The sequence below is a fragment of the Pimephales promelas genome, chromosome 25 (genome assembly GCF_988280905.1).
Source record: "Pimephales promelas chromosome 25, fPimPro1.hap1.1, whole genome shotgun sequence".
NCBI lineage: Eukaryota > Metazoa > Chordata > Actinopteri > Cypriniformes > Leuciscidae > Pimephales > Pimephales promelas.
This window is the reverse complement of record NC_142793.1, coordinates 15,692,338-15,713,944: the sequence shown is the minus strand read 5'-3', so window position 1 is coordinate 15,713,944 and position 21,607 is coordinate 15,692,338. Positions and strand designations below refer to the sequence as shown.

The 21,607-nt window shown below is 37.0% G+C and overlaps 1 protein-coding gene across 1 annotated transcript; it reads left to right on the top strand.

Moving 5' to 3' along the window:
- The first annotated feature begins 300 nt into the window (after positions 1–300).
- On the top strand, positions 301–21,174 carry mapk8ip1a (mitogen-activated protein kinase 8 interacting protein 1a). The gene is made up of 12 exons (XM_039648079.2): positions 301–397; positions 1,410–1,521; positions 5,246–5,557; positions 10,251–10,332; positions 12,123–13,097; positions 14,175–14,247; positions 14,750–14,919; positions 15,005–15,108; positions 15,215–15,331; positions 16,366–16,436; positions 17,204–17,302; positions 18,886–21,174. Exons 1-12 carry the CDS (start codon positions 327–329, stop codon positions 18,956–18,958), a joined length of 2,259 nt encoding a protein of 752 aa, XP_039504013.2. The 5' UTR covers positions 301–326; the 3' UTR covers positions 18,959–21,174.
- Positions 21,175–21,607: the final 433 nt, after the last annotated feature.

Below are 21,607 nucleotides of genomic sequence, written 5' to 3'. Positions count from 1 at the left end.
GAGGAGACTACGCCTCTCTCTCTCTCTCTCTCTCTCTCTCTCTCTCTCTCTCAGTTATCCGCCACTGACTTTAATGGCTCCATTGAAGGACACACGCAGAGCAGAGAAAGGACTGTCAGGGGTGTGCAGTATGATGTTTTCCAGGGGATGTGAGGACAGGCACTACAGCTTCCCGTGGCTGATGTAACCCCCCCCCTGAGGACCCTCGCTGGAGACGTTTCTGTGTGGAGTGCTGGACGGGAGGTTGAGAAAGAAAGTGGCATAATTGTCGGCTCCATCGATTTCCCCCTAAGAAGGGTCCAGTGGCACCCCGCCCTGCCCCGCAGATGGTGCTCAGCCTGGCCATGGACTCCAGAGAGGATGGGGACAGCTGGATGGAGGAACAGTGGGAGAAATGGTACAGTAGTGATGGGGCCTTTTACAGTGCACTTATCTGACCTAGGATCAGCTTGTGTGCTCTGATATGGGCCAGAATGTTAGTTTGGTGTCCATTGCAGGACAATTAATGTAAGGGTTATGGATATGAAGGTTTTTGTAATTTAATATGCGTGTATAATATTTCTAACCTAAAATTAGGCTTGATTTGAGTGTTTTACATGGTACAAAATCATACAAATAACTCAACTGTGGTGTGCAAAACGACATTAATAGTTCTAGGTTTTTTTGCTCGACTGAATTTATCATGAACAATTATCTTGTTCATCTTGTTATCTGTTATGAAATGTGGGCGGCTGCACAATTGCAGGTATAAAGGAAGTGTTGAGAAGTTAGTATGTCTGAAAGCTTTTTAAAGCTTCATTTATCGGCAAATGGCTAAAAGATTTTGCTAGCTTGCAGACTGAGGTAAGGACACTTAACAGCTGCTTTCTAAACATTATAGACTGAATAAGAAAGTAACTGTTATTGCTTAAGGAAGTTTATATGATGTGTTAAACAAACAGCAGAAATGTGTTTTTGCTAATGCTTTCTTACAGATTTCCATTGCACGTTTATAATAATTCTGAATATACTGTATATAGGCTATATACAGTATATATGTGTGTGTGCGTGCTCCTGGTATTCCCCTGTCCCCACAATGTTACCTTACGGTAAAAATAACATATAACATTTATTGGTCCGCATGAGGAAAACAGCTTATAAAGCGTAATAAATGAAGTGTTTTGAAAATGTAAAAATGCATTGGGGGTAGGGTGGGATTAGAATATACAGTTTGTATAGTATAAAACTATACGAAGTCCCCATAAAACATGGAAACCAATGTTTGTGTGTGTATATATAGCACTGCAGTATTCCTGAAGTTATCTGATCATCCGGTGAGCCCTGCCCTCTGATTGTCTAGCAATAGTCTCATAGTGGAGGAATGACGTAGTGTGTGTCACTGTGTATGTGGGTGTGCTGCCACTTTTCAGGTTAACGCATGACATCAGTCTGAATGAATACGAGGATGATGACCTGTCAGAAGTAACAGAAATCACGGATGAGAACGGAATCACTCTCAACCACCTCGACCTCGACCCTAAAGTAAGTCTGTAGCCTACACCCTCAAATTACAAACAGTTTTCATATAAGCTGTCCTTTTTAGGGAAAACCATATAGACCAACATATTAATATATTTTATTTAGGTTATTTATATTTATCAACATATTTTTTTCTTTAATGTATGTATAGCCTATTTATTCAAAATTATAATATATGTAATTTTCACTTTTTTACTAATTTATTTCACATTGAAACAATGTATTTATTTTAAAACTTTGCCTACATCTAGTTTGTAGAGTCAGTTACTCTGGTTGTTGGAGGTGCGCCAAACATAAGATTCATCAACATCTGAGTCTGAAGCTAATCTCCTTACAGCTCACTAGTACAAGACTAGTTCAGTAATCAAACATGGCACTTAACTTTAGACTGTTCCTGCATTAAAGGAGTAGTTCACTTTTTTTTTAAAAAGATAAAACTTTTGCCGATAATTTACTCACCCCAATGTCATCCAAGATATCCATGTCATTCTTTCTTCAGTCGAAAAGAAATTAAGTTTTTTTTTAAAAAACATTCCAGGATTTTTCTCCATATAATGGACTTCAATGGGAACCAAACAGTTCAAGGTCCAAAAGACACTTTCAGTACAAACTGCAAACTGTTGAAAGGGCTTTAAACGATTCCAGACGATGAATAAGGGTCTTATCAAGTGAAACGATCGCTCATTAAAAAAAAAAAAAAAGTTTAAGTTTTATAAGCTCAAATGCTCGCCTTGCTCTGTTCTGTGATGCGTGTTCGTGACTCTCCTGTTCGAACTCGTTCATCAAAATGAACAATTAATTTTTCGTGTCATTCGGTTGAATCAGCGAACGAAATGAACGAATTGACTCGTAAAAAGATTCGTTCATTTTGATAAGTTTAAAACTTAAACTTTTTTTTTTAAATGATCGATCGTTTTGCTTGATAAAACCCTTATTCATCGTCTGGAATCGTTTAAAGCCCTTTGCACTGAAACTTTCTGAAACTTTCTGAAACTGTCAAAATCTGAAACTGTCAAAAACCTTAATTTCTTTTCGACTGAAGAAAAAAATGACATGGATATCTTGGATGACATTGGTGTGAGTAAATTATCAGCAAAAGTTTTTTTTTAAAGTGAACTATTCCTTTAAGAATTTACTGCAAATGAAATGTAACTGTATGAAATGAAGTTTCACAGTAGCCTAGCTATTTACTGTGTTGAGCGATTTCCCGATTTTAATCGATTTTCATTTTTGATTGACAAAACTGTAACCCCATGCACATCCAATATACAGCGCAATTAGTTTGTGCTTTGTTGCTATTAACATACAAAAAGTCTCAGCTTTCAAATTCGATCAATTTTATTACGAAATTCAAATGTTAAATACCGTTTTGGCGCTCTGTTATGAGGAATGACAGATCGCCTCAAGTTCCGCACGGGAACTGAATCTCTTCTTCTTAACTAACGTTACTGTTTTTCAGCACAAAATAAATATGGATGAACATCAGAAGGTATGTTGAAAAAGATATAGTAGGGCCTACAATTTACCGAAATTCTTCATGTCTCAAATAATAGCTTGTAAACATTTTCACAGCCTATGTGTAAGCTATAACATTACCTCAGAAAAGACATTCAATATCCATGAGCTCCTACAGCTAGACAAATAAACTCAAGAGAGGAGCATTTTGCTAAATATTTGCACTATATTGCATATTCATTGTATTTTTTTAACTGTCTTCAATATTTAATGTATGTTTGAATAAATCCGTCATGTTTTTATGACGTGGACCATTTCAATGTGTAGGTCTGTAATTCACTGTAATTTGCATACAAGCCCATATAAATCAGTTAACCATGCTTTTCTAGAATATTTGACATGATAGCCTGCATTAATCGAATCAAATCGAAATCAGAATTGAATCTAAGCGCAAGTTTGTGAATAGATATCGAATCCAATCTGAAATTTGTGTCAATACCCAGCCCTATGGATTCTAAATGTAAGGATTGTAGTAACCATCATGTAAATTTTCAAATAGATAACAGATATATCACTGGTTTAATTAGCTGATGTGATTTCATTTATTAAACCCTTTAAGTATTTTACATTTAAAGGATGAAACATTACATGGACAAATATTGCCTTTGAAAAAAGTGAATACAAAAAAAAAAATATTTATTTGTTCACCCTCATGTCGTTTTAAAACTGTATCTTGTGTTAATATAGCTGACTGTATTACTATATTGAAAACAAAAGAAGGTGTTAGGCAGACATTAGTTACCATTAGCTTTTTAGTGTTTAAAAAAGGAGCAGTTTGGACATTTAGCAATGTTCTGTAACAAAAGCTTACAGGTTTGAAAAGACATTAGGGTGAGTAAATGATGACCAAAACTCACTTATTCATGATCTAGGCTAACCCCATTGCTTAATTAAAATGTCAAAGATTGTCTGTAACTAAATAGTATGATTAGTGTTAGTAATCACAGTAATCTTAATTCAAAAACAGTAGACGTCAACAGACAGTCCCCACCGCCAAGTAAAATGTATGGTTTATATCTCTCCACCCTAAAACCAAATAGTCACTTATCTTTCCATGAGACACAGTCATGCGGTCTCAAGCTGAATGAGGAATCATTATTTGACGGTACAGAGCATGGCGAGCAGTTTACCCCACAGCAAAAATAGATTTCTAGGTCAACGGCACAGCATTAGTTTCCATGTATTGCGGTCCGAATGTGTGTCGAGATTTCAGTATTCATATGAGTATGAGTGAGTATAAGGTCACAAGAGGCTGTTGTGTTCCAGTTAGCATAGCAGTCAATTAGCATTAGACATCAATACTGAGGGGAGATGTCAAACCCAATCGCACCTGACTGTTTATGATGGATATCATCATCTAACCACCTAAAAAAAAAAGTCCCTCATTTATGGTTTCACAACCTACTTTATGCAGCAATTGACGATATAACATAAGTGTGTGTTGCTAAGAATAGCACAATAACTAGCTTTTAGCATAATGTTATAACTTTTCTGTCAAAGCCAATCACATCTGTTTATCATGGATATTATCATATAACCAATTAAACTTAAAATTAACTTTAAAAATTACTTATTTATCTTTGCACAAGCTTTTTTTAATGCAATAATTGATATCATGACATTCATGTTTAGGCTATGGCTTAGCGGTTATTTAGTGGTATTGAACATATTATAAATTCACTCTGTATCAAAGGCAACCACATCTGACCATGGATATCATCTAACCGCTTAATGTCAACAAAAATCCCTCATTTATGATTTCAGAAGCTTTTATATGTAATAATTAGCATCATAACAAGTGTTTACGCTAATAAGTGTTTTTTTCAAGATGATACGGTGGATTAGCATTATTGAACAGGTTCTAAATTCTCTCTGTTAAAGCCATTCACATCTGACCATGGAAATCATAAAAATAACTTAAGATCACAATCTTTTTATTCAATAATTAGCATCAATAAGTGTTTTGCTGCGTTCATAGGCAATGAGGCAGTTTAGTGTAATGAACATGTTATAAATTCTCATTTCTGGGTGTGTTTATTTTGCTATGTCGTGTGACACGCCTCATTGTTCTCTGGGATTGAATTAGCTTTCCTTACAGCAGTCAGAAAGGGAGCCACAGGCTGATGTCATCACTGCACTCTGATTGGCCGGCTGCCTCTGACTGCAGCTCCTTTGCTCTTGACTCTAAAGCTCTGCTGCCTGCTCTTCCCAGGATCACATGACCCAGCCGGCCAATGGTACGCCGAGGAGCGGCCGGAGGAGGGGGGTGGTGGAGCTGCAGACGGAGATGCTCCACTTGGACCTGATTGATGCAGAGGGAGGAATCCAGGAAGAAGAGGAGGAAGAGGAGGACGAGAGGCAGCCGGTTGATGCCGTCGATGACAACCACAAGGAAGAGCAGGGCGCAGGGCTGCCTGTCACTCAGCCTCAGCTAAAGGATTTCATCCCTGCTGTCGCCATGGATACCTACCGGCCCAAGAGACCCACCACCCTGAATCTTTTCCCTCAAGTGCCAAGGACTCAGGTGAGACGGACTGTCTGGGCAGCGGCCTTTGGTCTTGTGATTTGCGTCCGAGGCAGATTGACAGGGATTAGAAATTGTTTTACAGTAAGAGTGATGAATTTTTACACTGCACAAACAAGATCTCGAGCGATAATGTCATCTCGAGCCATTCCCCTGGAGGGATGGGGTGTATTTTCAGTGTATATGTAAATCGTTGCCACGTAGCGTTCGGTTTTCTTTGATATTCCCGGCCGCTGATGCTGATGATGTTTCCTGTTTGCGAGCTCCCGCTCGGGCCCACCTGCTATGAATCACTGCTGCCCGCCCTCCATGCGTAATGCAATCCGACAAGACAGAGCGTGAGTGGATCATTACTGTTGACCTGTGAGGGTCAAACAGCAGGGGGCGGCACTTTAATGGGGTGATTTTAACAAAATATTACACGGTGGGATCAAAAACGTCTTTTGGATGGCGTATATGGCGCTGTTTTTGATAGTCTTGTGATCTGTGTAATGTAAATTGGAATCGATTGACATTTTAGGGTTAGCAAATTGTCACTTTTTTTACTCCGGTATAAAATATAGTGAGCGTTTCTACTGTTATTGTCCTGGAACCTTGTGTGACAACAAGCCCCAATTGAAATTTTAAACACTCTGATCTGAAATTTTGCGAAAATGTTGTTGGTTTTATTATGTTCACTTGGGAACTTTAGCAAAAATGATGATGTCAGAATTTTAGTTTGGTAAAATAGCTTCAATCTCCATTACATTTCCCAAGAGCTCAAAATGGAGTTATTCACTGAAATTAAGTTTTATTTTAAAAGTAAAAAAAATAATTATTATAATTTTACATACTATAATGGACCCTTTTCACAGACTGTTATGACAGTTTTCCACAGTTATAGTGGAGTTTTTAATTTTTTTTTTTAATGTAATATAAACATTTATATTGTTTGTATCTGCTGCTGTTTACATAACTCTATGATGACAACTGCATCTGAGAACATCAGATATTATGAAGGGTCCAAAAGTCTAGATAATATAATACTAAAATAACACTGATCTAACCTTTTACCTTTTTAATGTAAATGATTAGCAGCCATCCTTTCTCTTTCTCTATTTTGAAGTGCATTGTGGGTAATGAGGCAAAGGGAACTAAATGATTTAAGTAATGGCGCAGCACTGTTATCTCCTGAAAAACTTCCAACCCAGACTTGCTGAACTCCTATGGACCTTTTCTGGTGTTGTCCAGAATATTATATTAAAAAAAAGCATATGATTAGAATGATTCTAGATTAAGATAAATGAACATTTTGTCATTATTTACTCACCCTCATTTCAATCCAAATTTCAGATCACAATATTTTGCAGAACATTCAAGCTGCTCATTTATAAACATTGAAAGTTTCAAAAATACATTATTCAAGATCTTCTGAAATCATGCAAAAACTCAAGTCTCATTCTTCATTTTATATACAGTAGGTCAATAATACAGGTTTGAAATGACATGAGGGTGAGTAAATGAATGCAAAACTTGTTGAAAATGCACATTAAACCATAAATAAAATGCAGTTTAATCTGTTTGGTCTGCAGTAACAATATTTACCATCTTATAGCATTAGTGCTGGTTAAAAGTCCAATGTCCTGAATGTCTAAAACAGCGGATATATTAAAATGAATGTTTGTTATTAAGAATTGCAAAAGCCCACTTGTTGTATGTTTTATGGTTATGAGGTTGACATGAGAGTGTTGCTAGTGACTGCAGACTGTTTTACAACTAGAGAAGATGGTGGATGACTGTAAATGTGCTTCCCTGTCTTTAATCTCGTAATCTTTACGTCTACAGCATTGGCACAGCTGTGGGGCTCAAAGGGCCTTTGAGGAATTAGCAAAGAGCTTTTACACAGTTATTGAGTAATACAAGTAAAACTGTGAAAATGCCTGCTCTAAAATGATCTACATTGTGACGAAAATATGTCAGCTTGAAAGCTAGAGGCCTGGATGTTGGCTGAAACTCTTTGAATAGATGTGGAGTGCTATTGACAACCTACTACTTCTGTAATAAAACACGTTTCTGAGTGAAATGAGATATTCAACAATTAAAAATGTTGGACAAGACTTGATTTTATCCGGAAATTATTGAATTGTTAACAGTTATGGTGTACTTTGGAGGGGCTGTGATGTCAGCCAAAAAGTAACTATTTTAGAAGCAGAGGATTGTATGTTGTATTTTAATTTATTAATATATCTCTTTGAATTTTGTGGAAAAGTAATAAAGGGGTCATGAACTGGCGTTTTAAATTTTATTCTATTGTTGTCTGAGGTCAACTTATGACGTTTCGATTGGTTTTTTTTTACATCAAAAAACATCAAAATGAATAACTAATAGGCTATTCTCTACCCTAGTTTTGAGCCTAGCTGAAAAACGCTCTGTTTTTATGGGCGTCTCGCATTGAAGACTTGGAAGTAAACGCCCACTATGGATAACAGTTTTGCATATTATAATGAGTTTCAACTCACTTGTCGATGCACGTGGGGGAAATTGTTTTGAAAACGTCCAATGTTGTAAAATGGCAACTGGAATGATTCGCCCATACATGTTCGACCCAGAGTCCGTGTGTTGTTCAATATAGACGGCACAGCACCGTTCTTAAATCTTAATCGGTCTGCAAATCCAGTCTTTTATACAAAACAATCCTCAGTGAAATGAAGCGGACAGACGGCAATGTTTTTACCTCATCAGCTGGAAACGTCATTAAAAATAAAGTTTAACCAGGCCTATTGGAATCCAGAGGAAGCTTATGCAGCGACTGTCTTCTTCCACATACAGGCACTGCACAATATTTTGTATTACTCGGTAGCTTGATCCGGTTTTGTCTTCACCAGGTAGGCATCTATTTTATTCAGCTATGTGTGTAATGCGCAAATCGGTGGACGGGGCTAAACCGGCCGTGTTGAAGTAGGCGTTGATCTTCTCCTGCGGGGGTGGTGTTTTATCCTCTATGATGTCATAGTTCCCCACTTTGAAAAACGAGTCGTTTGCTGAGGCTGGTGTCAATAAAAGCTTTTATTGGACTAACAAGGACGTTTTCAGTTCTAAGACTTACAGGATATTCTTATAATATGATGACCTCTTAGATGTCAAAAGCTCAAGGAAAATTTAATTTCTCAGTTCATCACCCCTTTAAAATATACCACCCTTTTTGACTTTTAAAGACTTTATTAAATCAACACATATGGGTTTAGGTGCATACATTCTTATTCTAGAAAGTAAGCATCTGATTGGACGAAACAATTTTTCAGCTCCAATCCAAATGTCATGTCTGGCCTAAGAAAACTGACATTTTCACCCTTCTTTCAAATATTATTAAAAATTGGTTTAATTTAAAAAATTTGCTCAAGTGCTTGGTGACAATTGTTTAATTTGAGTGAATACTATGAAACGCCAAATATTTTGGCCAGGCTGTCATACAAAGAATTTATGAACATGCAAAAACAAGAGAGATATTAATATCTCCAACAAAATATTAATTTTTTTAATAATTATGTTGTAGTCAATATGCCTTTTCCTTGCTTTTTTGCATGGTAAAATAAAACCTGTAGCTGTTGTTTGCTTCTTCTTCTTTTTTTGCCAAATAACTTTGTCAGACCAAGTTTAGTGTTTTGTTCCTCACTCATATTCAATATATATATATAAAATATAAATAAATATATACAATTTCCTAATATTTTAAAAGTTTAATTGGACTTGTAGTGTCATTGAAAACAAATATACGCTCCAGACATCACTTTTGTCCACTAATAATGTATGTATAAATATAGTATATAAATATCTTTCTCAGATTTAAATGTCATATATTTATGAAGATTGCTTAATTCTAGTCTGATATTAGTAGACCGACAGTAATATTTAGAGAAAGGCTTTGATTATTAAACTAGATCGCAATATACTGTCGGGATAGAGTTTCTCCCATCTGGTTTCTTTCCTGATACTGTTTTTAGAGTCACTGGATAAGAGCCTCATTTCAGCCATCTGTGTCTTCCTCCTCCGTCACGAGCACTAGTGTGTGCTCCTACCCCCACACTTACGCACACACTGACACTCTCTCACGCATGCCAATTCTGCATCATCGATGACCATATTGCTATGGCAACATAGGAATGTCTGTGTTAAAGGTGCATTATAGCAGCGTGGTCAATTGGTGAGTCAGCGATAGGAAAGAGCGGTAAATCAATCTGTCGGGCTGCTCTTCCTGTAACTCACCTGCTTTATGGATTGTACTCAAATACACTTTCTAGTTTCACTATATGATGGAAAAGCACCTAAAATGTAGTGGCAAGTAGTAATGCAGACAAAATCAATCATTTTATTCAGGATGGAGAGATGTACACATGCCTGTCTGTGTTTTAGTCTGAAAAATAAATTAATTTGATTTATTAATTAATAAATTGCTGCTGTTATTTTAAATGCATTCCACTTGTTTTGACATTTTGTTATCTAATGCAATGACATTCTTATATTTAAAAAAAATATTATTTGTTATTTTAAGGTTATGTAGAGAATGTATGTATTACTGTATCTACACTGTAGTGACCAAAATATTTGGTTATCATTTTTATATTTGTACGGATTAATCTCAGCAATTTTGATCTGACCCTGTCTGCACTATATTGAAAAATCCATCCCTCATTCTTGTTCTCCATTTTATTCGCAGGACACAATAAATAACAATTCCTTTGGTGAGAAAGAACGAAGGAAAGAAAAGAAAACCCGTTCTTCATCACCACACATTAAGGGTAAGTAATGGCCACGCGTTCCACAACAAATTAACACGTCTGATGAATTTGCTGAGACTTAGATTTTTTCCAAACAAGTCATTTTTCAAACTCTTTTCTATGCATTAGAGGAATTACCATGAGATAAAGGCAAGGAATACAATATATGTCTCATCATTGTGATTGTTTTTTTAGTATTCGCTTCCACGGAATGAAAACGTGTTTACGTGCTGTAATTAACTTAATGGGATTTTCGTCAATCCACTTACCCAGAGAGTTCATCTGATGTCACTTGTGTGTGACTCTGGCTAGAAGTATGAAAAATGTCTTTAAATGTCGTCTATGATAAAATACTTTCTCCTGTCCCAGTGTAATCCATTAAGGAGGGTAAATACTGTGGCTACCAGCCTCTGTCCCAATTGTCTTGCTTTTACTTTATACTTTGCTGAAAATGGCAAATTTGCATTTTGTGTGTGTTACTTTAGCACAAGTCCACCGACTTGAACACATTACCTTAAAGTCAGCATGAAATGAAAATTCATAGCTTTCTAAATGAGTAACACTTTACAATACGGGTGCACTAATATGCATTAATTCATGCTTAACTAATGCACAGGTAATCATGAGTTAATGTATAAACCATTAATTAATGATTACTGCATCAGCAACTAATAAAGAGTCTATATGATCCATAGATTATGTAATACATGAATTGCTATTAATTCAATGCGTCATTGTGTATTAATTCCTTAATAACATTTTATTAACTAGTAGTGTAAATTAATGTGTTAATTACCACAATTAGTCAAAGCTATGCATTTCAACTTCCAGTTGTCTGCTTTAATTAATCATTATCTAATGATTTGCAAAGGTATCATTATGTTATGACTTTACTTGTTGGGGCACATCATTATTAACTAGTCATTTAGTAATTGTAGTAATTTGCACGTGGATTTGCACTAACAATGAAGTAATTAATCATGTATTAATGCATATTAGTGTACCTGTCATATTATCTGAAAGTTGGAATACAAGGCTTTGACTCATTCTGGTAATTAACATATTAATTAACACTATTAGTTAAAAAAAAGAGTTATTATGGAATTAATCCACAATTACATTTTTGATTAATAACAATTCATGTATGAACTAATACATTAAGCTTAAAGACTCTTAATTAGTTCCTAATGTGGTAATCATTAATGAATAGCTTAGATACACATTAATTCAGTATTATTTGTGCATTAGTTAAGCATGAATTAATGCTTATTAGTGCACCCGTATTGTAAAGTGTTACCTCTAAATGCATGTTAAATGATCTTATTGTGAACAATTCATCCGTGCATGTTTCTTTATTTTTGGAAGACCATAACTAAGTCTTCTAGTGAAACAACACACTTATCTCTGATCTCTCTCCAATCATATAGTCTGCTTAAACCCCGCCCTTTTTTTTACAATCAACTGCAAGCTTGCATTCAGATCAGCCTCCATCCAATCAACAAGCAATGGATTGAACAAAGACCCGCCCTGCATTTTCTTATGATCTGTCACTACTTTAGTCTCATTGTTTCATTATTTATTTATTTTCATTTAGTGTTTATTTAAAAATAGTTTTTCTTGGTGAATTTCCTCAGTTGATTAACTATAATGAAACAGAATTTCTATACTGGTTTAAAAATCATCAGGATTCATTACTTCCTGTGCTGAGTTGTGTTTATGAGGCATTAACTGACATTTTTACATAATCCCCTTCAAATATTTTCCTCCATTAGGCTTATTGCCTAATGTATAATCTTCTGTGTGTGAAACAGGAGATCCGGCGGCCAAACCCGAGCAGGTTAGCCAGACCGATGGGGACAAAGTTCAGGCCAGGGCTGACACCAAACCACGAGGCCCAGCCTCCTCTACGAATAAATCCTCAGCCGCTTGCACCAAGCAGCAGGACAAGTTGAACAACCCCAAAGTGGTGGCGCCCCTCACAAAGGCAGTTATGAGGGAAAAATCCACGGAAGTGACCCTCATAGAGGGTGTCCTTGACATGCCGATCCTTTGCAAGGAAAAAGCCCGGTATCACACCGTCAATGGCTATCGGGAACAGGTGCAGTATCCCGTGGAGAATGAAGATACGTGTGACCAGTCGGTCGATAAAAACAAGGACTATCATGCCACTGAGGAGATCCACCTCACGCCGGTTAACGGGGAGCAGGAGCGACCGTTTCTGTCCCAGAGCAGCGACAGCAATCGCATGTCCATTAGTTCGGACACGGAGATTCCTCCCCTTCACAACTACCCATCGGCGGGTTGTCCGAACCCCTCCATTAGCGAGGAGGATGAGGTGTATCCACCTACACCCCCATGCCGGACTGTCAGCCTCGGTGACCCGGGGGATGCTAGTCAGTGGGCTGAAACCCGCAAGCCCAAAGTGGTGAAGGAGGACAAGGGAACCTCAAAGACGGTGGCGGTCAGCACGGATGCTTCGGGACTGACGTATGACTCTGTCAAGTACACCCTGGTGGTGGATGAACATGCTAAGCTCGAACTAGTGAGCATCAAGGATTGTTACAAAGGTTACGAAAGTGACAGTGACAACACAGTCTATGAATCTGCCATTGACGATGATGAGGAGGATCAGGATGCGGACGAAGAGGGGGAAGAGTCAGGAGCGACGAGCATGAGGAGAGACACTTCCTGTTTGTCTGCCGACTCCACCACAGACACCACCTCAGACATGCCACGTTCCCGCAAGTTCAAGAATGTCTTCGTGAATGGACGGTCACGTTTCTCTGGTGAGTAGTGTGAGCTTAGAAAGTAGTTTGGAATTTAGAAATTAATTTATTTAGAATTCAGGTTCTTAAAAAAATTGTTTCACGTGCACGGATCTTTAAGGAATAGTTCACCTAAATGAAAATGATCCCTTAATTTACTCGCACTCAAGCCATCCTGGGTGTAGATGACTTTCTTCTTTCAGCCAAACAAAATCTGAGGCCCCGTCCACACTACTGCGTTTTCGTTTAAAAACGGAGACCTTTTGCTACGTTTGCACCTCCCGTCCAGACTAAAACGGGAAAAACGAAGATCTAAAACGGAGAAGTTTAGAAACGCGGCAGCTCCGTTTTTCGTTTTGAATTTCCGGAGGGCGTTTTAGTGTGGACGAGACAAAACCATACAAAACGGAGAACTTCAGAAACGCTGACGCTTGGCTCTATGATTGGGTGTTATCAGTCTTGACGTGTCCTTCCCTGATTCGTCATTCACTGTTTACACCGGCACGCGCATGCCCAGTGTTGGTGAATGGTCACGTGATCCGCGTTTTCAGTCGTTTTAATGTGGACGGAGATCGTTTCTAATACGCAGATAAAACGCTGGTGTGGACGGAGATCGTATTCGTTTTAATTCTCCGTTTTTAAACGAAAACGCAGTAGTGTGGACGGGGCCTGAGTTATTTAAAAGTAATATCCTGGCTCTTCCCAGCTTTGTAATGGCATTGTGATGCCCCAAGTTTTTGAAGCTTCTCTATTTGTTGCTCTAAAGACCATTCACTCCCAGTAGATGCCGACTTTTTCGTTATAACCTGACCTGGGTTGAACATGTCATATAATTCAAAGAGAGTAAATGGCTATGTGGAGTGGTTTACCAGAAAATGCAAGTGCAGTGTGAAGAATGGCAAAGGTCCAAGGGTTGAACCTTGTGGTACCCCTTCCATAATACATAATACAAGAATTCCAAAGATTTTCCTCATTAACAGGTTTGCTAATATCAGACCAGCCAGGAGCAAGACTGTGAAATTCAGCTAGCATTACCTGCCGCAATGTCTATTTCCCTTGTTTTTCCTAGTGACAATGAACGTTTGTTCTCCTACTTAGGGGCGGAGTTTGGATTTTTCTCCTGTGTTATTAATGGAGAGGAAAGAGAACAGAGCCACAGAGGAGTGTTCAGGTAAAGATTCAATCAAAGCCTGAGATGCACTCATTTAAAAAGCACAACAGTGACTTGAAACATATGATGAGCATAGTGTTTTTTTTTTTATATTCTTCATTTTATTATAAGAAATTGTATAATATTTAAGTTGAGAGATGAATACACTCGTCAAGTTAAAATGAATAAAATTCAAGTAATAATAATACAAATAAAAGCATAATAATAATAACATGCTTTGGATTACTGTTTCCTTACTGTATTTCTTTTATTATTGTTGTTGTTATTATTTTAAGTATGATTTTGTCTTGAAAATATCACAATGCAAAGTAATTGTACTAAAAACAGATTTATTCTTTTGATTTGTAGTGAAATTCACCCACAAACCAACTACAGCAAAACAAGATGACATCACACAAAAAAAGCATAGCATTGCAGGACAGATCTGTGCATGTTTTGAAAAAAGTCACACTCTACTCATGCGTGGTTCCCTAAACTCATTTTTACTCATTTTATTTCACAGGTTTATTCCTCGCCATGATGATGAGTTGGAGTTGGAGGCGGATGACCCCTTACTGGTCGAGTTTCAGGCCGAGGATCTGTGGTGTGAGGGCTACAACATGCGCACTGGATCCAGAGGCATCTTTCCTGCATTCTACGCCGTCAAGGTGACAAAGGATGAACTTGTTAAAGGTAAACCTTGGCTTTGCCATGGCATTTTGAGTATTTTAATTTTTGTAGATTGTGCAATAATGTCTGTTCGCTGTGATTTATTCAGAGGTCAAAAGTGACTGGATGGACAAATTCTGGGTGAAATTTCTTGGTTCTGTTCAAGTGCCGTATCACAAAGGGAACGATGTGCTTTGTGCCGCCATGCACAAGGTATACTACTTCATTTCTGGATTTGCATACATTTACATAATAATTTCATGTTATGTTGTTGTTCATGTGTAATCTGATGTTCATGTTCATCTGATTATGTCAACAGATAGCATCAAACAGAAGAAAAACAATGCAGTTCAGCCCTCCTTCGCCTTGCATTCTGGAAATCAACACAAGAGGAGTGAAAATTATCGTTCAGGATGACTGTCGGACTTCTGGAAGGGTTTGTATACCTTAGAACAACTAATTTATTTATTTTTTCTTAAAAAATTACTCGCCTATTATATTGTCATTCCTGTCATGTAGTACCATATCAAATAGTTTTCAAAATGAATATGTTGTGTTATTATTTATGGAAGTAGTTCAATAAAGGGTTTAAGGGGTCGATTTAATTTTGAAGTTGTATTTTACATCAAATTTGACCTTATATTTTAAATATTTTATTGAAATACTGTATTCTGATATCAGTTGCTATCATTTTATCCATGGATGGAATATTTTAAACTGAGCGACACTGACTAATGAATCTAAACTAAACTAAACCTTACGTAAATCATAAAATTTTGTTAATTTTATTGTTGTCCTACCAAAGTGATATCACTTCCTGAAAGATGATGTCATTAAGGATGTGTCTTTTGTTAGTAAAAGAGATATTAACTGATTAAACCTGTGAAATAATTATTAATAATGAATAATCTCAAGAAGTTTTGCATTAGAAGAAACACTTATAGAATTACTTATATAATATTTATTAGAAAATACTAGGAGTTTATTCTAAATATTTAAATGATATATATATATATATATATATATAAAAACTTTATTTCTATATTTGAAAAATTAATGATGACATGAAATAGCATAGTAGGCATGAACCACACGCCACTGTTTAAGGGCGCTCTCAATAATACCTGTAGATTTGTGATTTGGAAATGGACTTTGACATTTGACCCCATGGAGGCGGTCTTAGTGTGACTAGATGTTGTCATCAAAAGGCTCTTCCACTAAACTGAACTCTGTGACGTAACATTTGGGTTCCACGGTTATTCAATCAAGTGTCTTAATGCGGGGGGTTCTTGTCCCCTAAGCCCCTCTGAGTGAATTTGTGAGCGCGCTCAGTGATGTTAATCGCAGGCTTCAGGAGTTAAGCGCACATACTGAGACGACCTCACACTGCATGTGCTTCCTGCTTACACTAATGTGTTCCAATCCCTGCTGCTGATTAGACCACTCAGTCTTTCATTTCATATTTTACAGGGTGAGAAGTGCTTTCACTTTTTCCAATTGAAAAACATCTCCTTTTGCGGATGCCATCCAAAGAATAACAAGTGAGTTTGAACCTCATCGAACATCTCATCATGCTTTTATTAGAAAAATAAGGGGGAATTAGGGCTTACATAAATTAATAAAATAATTGAAATAAATTTTAATAAATTGATAAATAATTAATAGATTTTTACCTTTCAAAGGTTTGGGGTTGGTAATATATTTTTTAAGTCTCATGCTCACAAAATTAATTTGTTTGATCAAAAATAAATTTAAAACAGTACTATTGTGAAATATTATTGCAATTTAAAACAACTATTTTCTATTTTAATATATTTTTAAATGTGAAATATACTGAATTTTCAGCATCGTCACTCCAGTCTTCACAGACATATGATACTTCTCAAATAGTATGCTTTGATTTGCTTACGAGATTGCAAGACTCAAGATTTGCAATGTTTTCTTATCATTATCTCTCTTGAAATATGCATATTTTTGTGGAAACCATTTTTCAGGATTCTTTAGCGGATTAAAAATAAAAAAGAACAGCATTTATTTGAAATAGAAATCTTCTGTAACCATATTGAACAATTTAATGCATCCTTAAAAGTATTAATTTCTTTCAAAATCTGAATTGCAGTTTAGATGCAGTGATTAATATAAGATTCTTAATCTGGGACTGAGATCTCGTGGTCACTTATATAAAGCTGTAACAATAACCCCATTTTTATCTAGCTACACTGCCCCCTACAGGAAACCAAGAGAACACAACAATGACAATAGAGTCAGACACGACTTGACTGTAAATACTCTTGTGTGTTTCTTTCAGGTATTTTGGACTAATAACAAAACATCCAGCATACCAGAGATTTGCCTGTCACGTGTTCTTCTCAGATGATACAACCACAAAACTGGCTGAGTCTGTAGGGTGAGTTCTCCAGTCATTTCAAGATTACACACGACATTCACACTAATTTACACTTGAAACACTAACTTATGTATTTGAGGCATATGCTTTTTGCTTATTACTATATTTAGAGATACATATACAGACTGTATAATACGGGTAGATGGGGCCCCAATGGGTCTGGCTTGAATTTCCCACTTAGGACCCACATAAGACTCTTACAGAGCCCATTTAAAGCCCATCTGGGTAACCATAGTTGGATCCCGGGTGCAAGCCCACTTAAGGCCCATTTGGCCAGGTGGGGCCCAAATGGGTCTGACATGAATTGCCCAATTAAGACCCACACAGTACCCGTACTGGTCCCAATTTTAGTACATCTGGGCTTCCACAGCTTGCCCCAATGTGGATCCCGGGTGCAAGCCCATAATGGGGCCCACATTTGCCGCCCATCAAGCCCTCATATGGGCCCCACATGTCATTGCTGGCTGGGCTGTATACTGTATAATACAGTAGTAGCCTATACAAATGTGTGATTTGATGGTTGTTAGTTGTTTGAAGGTCGTATATTAGTCTCAGTGACGTCATATATAAAATGTTATAAAATTATACATTTTCTCAGAAATAGATAAATTTTTACTAGAGCCTGACCGATAAAGGATTTTGAAGACCGATACCGATACAAATATTTGTTGGTATTCCGATACAAAACATTAACAGATTTCCCTAACATTAGTTATTTGTAGTTATTTATGAGTTTTAACTAAAATAATATGATAATGCATTTTAAAAAGAAACTTGTTTCTTTTATTGTCACAACAGAACAGACTGATGATAGTGGCATTAGCTGTGGTTAGCTAGTCTATGATGAGCCATATTTTAGCAATGTATAATGTCCTACTGCAAATTGTAAAACATACATTTTCAATATAACAGGCCAAGGAGAGATGCTATAACTGTCACACGCTATTAAAGAAATACTTCAGTCTCATTGTCAAAAGTTAAAAGGACAGTCAGTCAACTACACTGTAAGAACGTAACGTAACTATTACCAGCTAATTCCGCTTCACTCTCGGCTTATTTAACAGCAGCAAAACTGGACATGATAGTCACAAATTTTGTTATTTGAGTTAAGAGAACTGATGGGGATGTTCTTTTAATTGTTATTCAAGCAATCTATGTCTGTGCCCTCTGGTGGACAAACTATACAACTATACAACATTCATGACATAGTTCAAGCTTGTTTCGTCCGTTTTTATTTTATTTTTGAAATATTCTTTTATCGGCCATTATAACTGCCGATACCGATAGTTTAGAAAATGCCTAATATCGGCCTGCCGATATATCGGTCTGGCTCTAATTTTTACTTACGTTTTTACCTACATCGATCTGCTAAAAGTTAATTTAAAATATGGCACTAACGTACTTTTGTGTTTGGCATAAATGAAAACCAAACTGATTGTAGTTAGTAGTTTCTATATCTAAAATCACATCTAGACCTTTCCAAAAATGCAGTTAAAATGTGACTTTGTTGCACACAATATAAATATTTACATTTATTAATTTAGCTGAAATATGAATGTAAATGTTTTTCTTTGTTTGAACAGGAAAGCTTTTCAGCAATTCTACAAAGAAAATATGGAATATTCCTGTCCGACAGAAGACATCTTCCTCGAATGACCTTCGGTCTATTTGTATTTTTGCATTATCACATACTATATGAGGTGTTGCATGATGGTGGTTTTGATCCTCTTTGTAACGTGTCATGTTGATGATATAATGTTGACGTCTATTTCAGACAAATGTTAAAATCGAAACGAATATCGGCCACACCGCAACTACTTTCACCTCGTACATCTTGAGTATTATTGACTGGTGTAAAGCCTTACGGAGTTTAATAACTGAAAAAATGTTCGATGTAACTTGTAAAAATCATTTCTGTGCGAAGTTTGGTTTCATTTATTAATTCGAAGCACAATGTTTGATGCATTAATGTTGGATGAAACAACACAAGACAGAAAAGAGATCATAAAGCTAGACTGGATCCAAAATCAAGTTTTTCTCGGAAACCAAAGCTTTACTGGGGATCGTCCTTCTTCACTCAGAACGGATGTGAGCCATGTAATTGAATTCAGCCCAGTTTGTCCATCTGGTGTCCCTGACCCGCTTTGCACCACAGGTTAAGACCACTTTCCAACATTTACCACATCGTATTAGCAAATCTTTGAGCCCAAGGTTATGAATCCCTGATCCAGAACATTAAAGTACAGTCACGTTTATCATTGTTTATCGAATTTTCATGGTCGAAATCAATACAGTAGGAATCCTACGGAAAGCTACTTGATTTCGACTCACAAAGAGCGAGTTATTGGGCATAAAAAAGTCAGTGGAATGAAAAAAAATGCAAGGTCTAGATACGTGTTGATGACTGCCTGCCGCATTTTTAGAGAAGGCAAAAGACGTGCGATGTGAGCGTAAAGGTCAAACACGATCGACTCTACGGGATTGTTCACACAGATTGTGTATTTGCTCTTAAAAATGTGAGAGAAAGGTCAGTGGAACAAAAACCGCAAGGTCTAGAGACGCATTTTTTAAAAGCTGACCAACTTTTAACTTGAGCGCCATGTTTTTAAATGCCGTGTCTACAACGTGATGCGGAAAAGCAACAGGATCCATTATAATCAGTGATGCTGTCTACAGTGGATGCATCGCGACAGTAAACTGATGCCCAGTTCTATTTCTGATATTCTCCATGCGTTTGCGCTACTTCTGATATGAAGGACAAATGGATTTGCAATGTTTGCTTTGTCGCGTCCAGTATGGACTGCTTCTAGCCGGCAACGGTTGCATGACGCAAATGCAATGGCTAACAACATCCGTCTAGTGCTTTTACATTGAAAAACAATGGTAAAGTAGTGCAGTGAGATGGAAAAAAAGGTATTCTGTGTGAACGACCCCTAGAGCATTAAAATAGAATTCCATTCCACGTTTTTCCCTTGTCCATTCCACAGAGCTACTTTTTCATTGTTTTCCTGTGTTTACGGCCCAATGCCACAATCAATTTCAAGTGTTCTTGGTTCAATTGGGTACTTGCTGTCATTTATCTGCGCACTACAATGTCTCACAAATACAATACAGCACCCATGCTTACTTCTGTGAATGCTTTTTCTTATTGGTTCTCGTATTCAATGTTCACGTGTGCTTAGATTCCCATATGTTGCTCTGTTAAACAGAGCATAGTCTGGGCCTTTTTGCATTCTGGTTCAATCTCAGAATCCCTGGCATATGTAGCTGTGAAAACCAAATAATTGTATTTTCTTTTTACATATTATATTAGATATCCTATTTATAACTATACAAAATGGAAAGATCTTAAAGTATATATTATTCTGGCACCTGAAATATATATAAGGAGAGGATGCGACACTGTCATAATGACAGATGGTGCCGAGGAATACTGCTGCCTGGTAGTGAAAAGTTTGTGCTTGCTCATTTTTTGTTTTCCTGATACAAAAAAGGAAAGGTTTAAAGCCAAGGCCTAAAATGGACCCATTTTCACCAGTCCTTTCAAAATGGCACATCCTCACAGCATGCGCTTACCTATTATGCAATATTCACAAAATGAGCAGTCTTAATTGAATAATCTGCAGAAATGGCGTTCTGTAGAACAGTTTCTCACTGTGCGTGAAGATATTTTGCTTGGTACGGCCATTTTGAAAGGTGGTATTCAGTTATTAGGACCATTTGTGTCTGCAAAAAAAATATTTGCGACTTGATCCTGCAAAATCACAAGTTGTGCCTATTTCATCTGTTATCACTGTATATTGTTTTTTTTAAATGATCATAACTTTTCTGTTCTGTGGAAATCATAAAATTAAATCCTATTTGTAAATCGATTGTCCCGATGTTTTATTGCTAACAGTGCATCAGTCATGAAACACTAGAGGACGCATGCTGAAAGGTTGACATGCAATCGCATCATTACCGCATGGCACACACTGATTGGCCTTTGCTAATCCTGCAGCCAATGAGATTGCTTCCTCAACATGTAAATAGTCTCGTATTTCAGTATTGTTCAGTGCTGTAAGCTAGTCCTGCTGTTGTGTGCTATCAGAGTTCCTCTCTGAAACCCCCCAGCTCCCCCTGCCTAAATCTGCTACAGCATTTATGAATGTCTATTTATGCAGCAGCATATCTTACATGCTCAAGTCCATACTTGCTCTGCAGCAATAATCAATAGCAGCAGCAGCGTTTGATGTAGTTCGCCAATACCAAATACATAACATTGGCATACTCAATGACATGCTAAAACTATTTCTCTCGAGTTTT

What these genes read in the sequence shown, in the direction of transcription:
- mapk8ip1a (XM_039648079.2), top strand. Translation starts at nt 327, where the DNA reads ATGGTGCTCAGCCTGGCCATGGACTCCAGAGAGGATGGGGACAGCTGG. An exon ending in ACCTCGACCTCGACCCTAAA is followed by an intron (nt 1,522 to 5,245) that starts GTAAGTCTGTAG and finishes TGCTCTTCCCAG; the next exon opens with GATCACATGACCCAGCCGGC. An exon ending in AAAGGATGAACTTGTTAAAG is followed by an intron (nt 14,920 to 15,004) that starts GTAAACCTTGGC and finishes TGATTTATTCAG; the next exon opens with AGGTCAAAAGTGACTGGATG.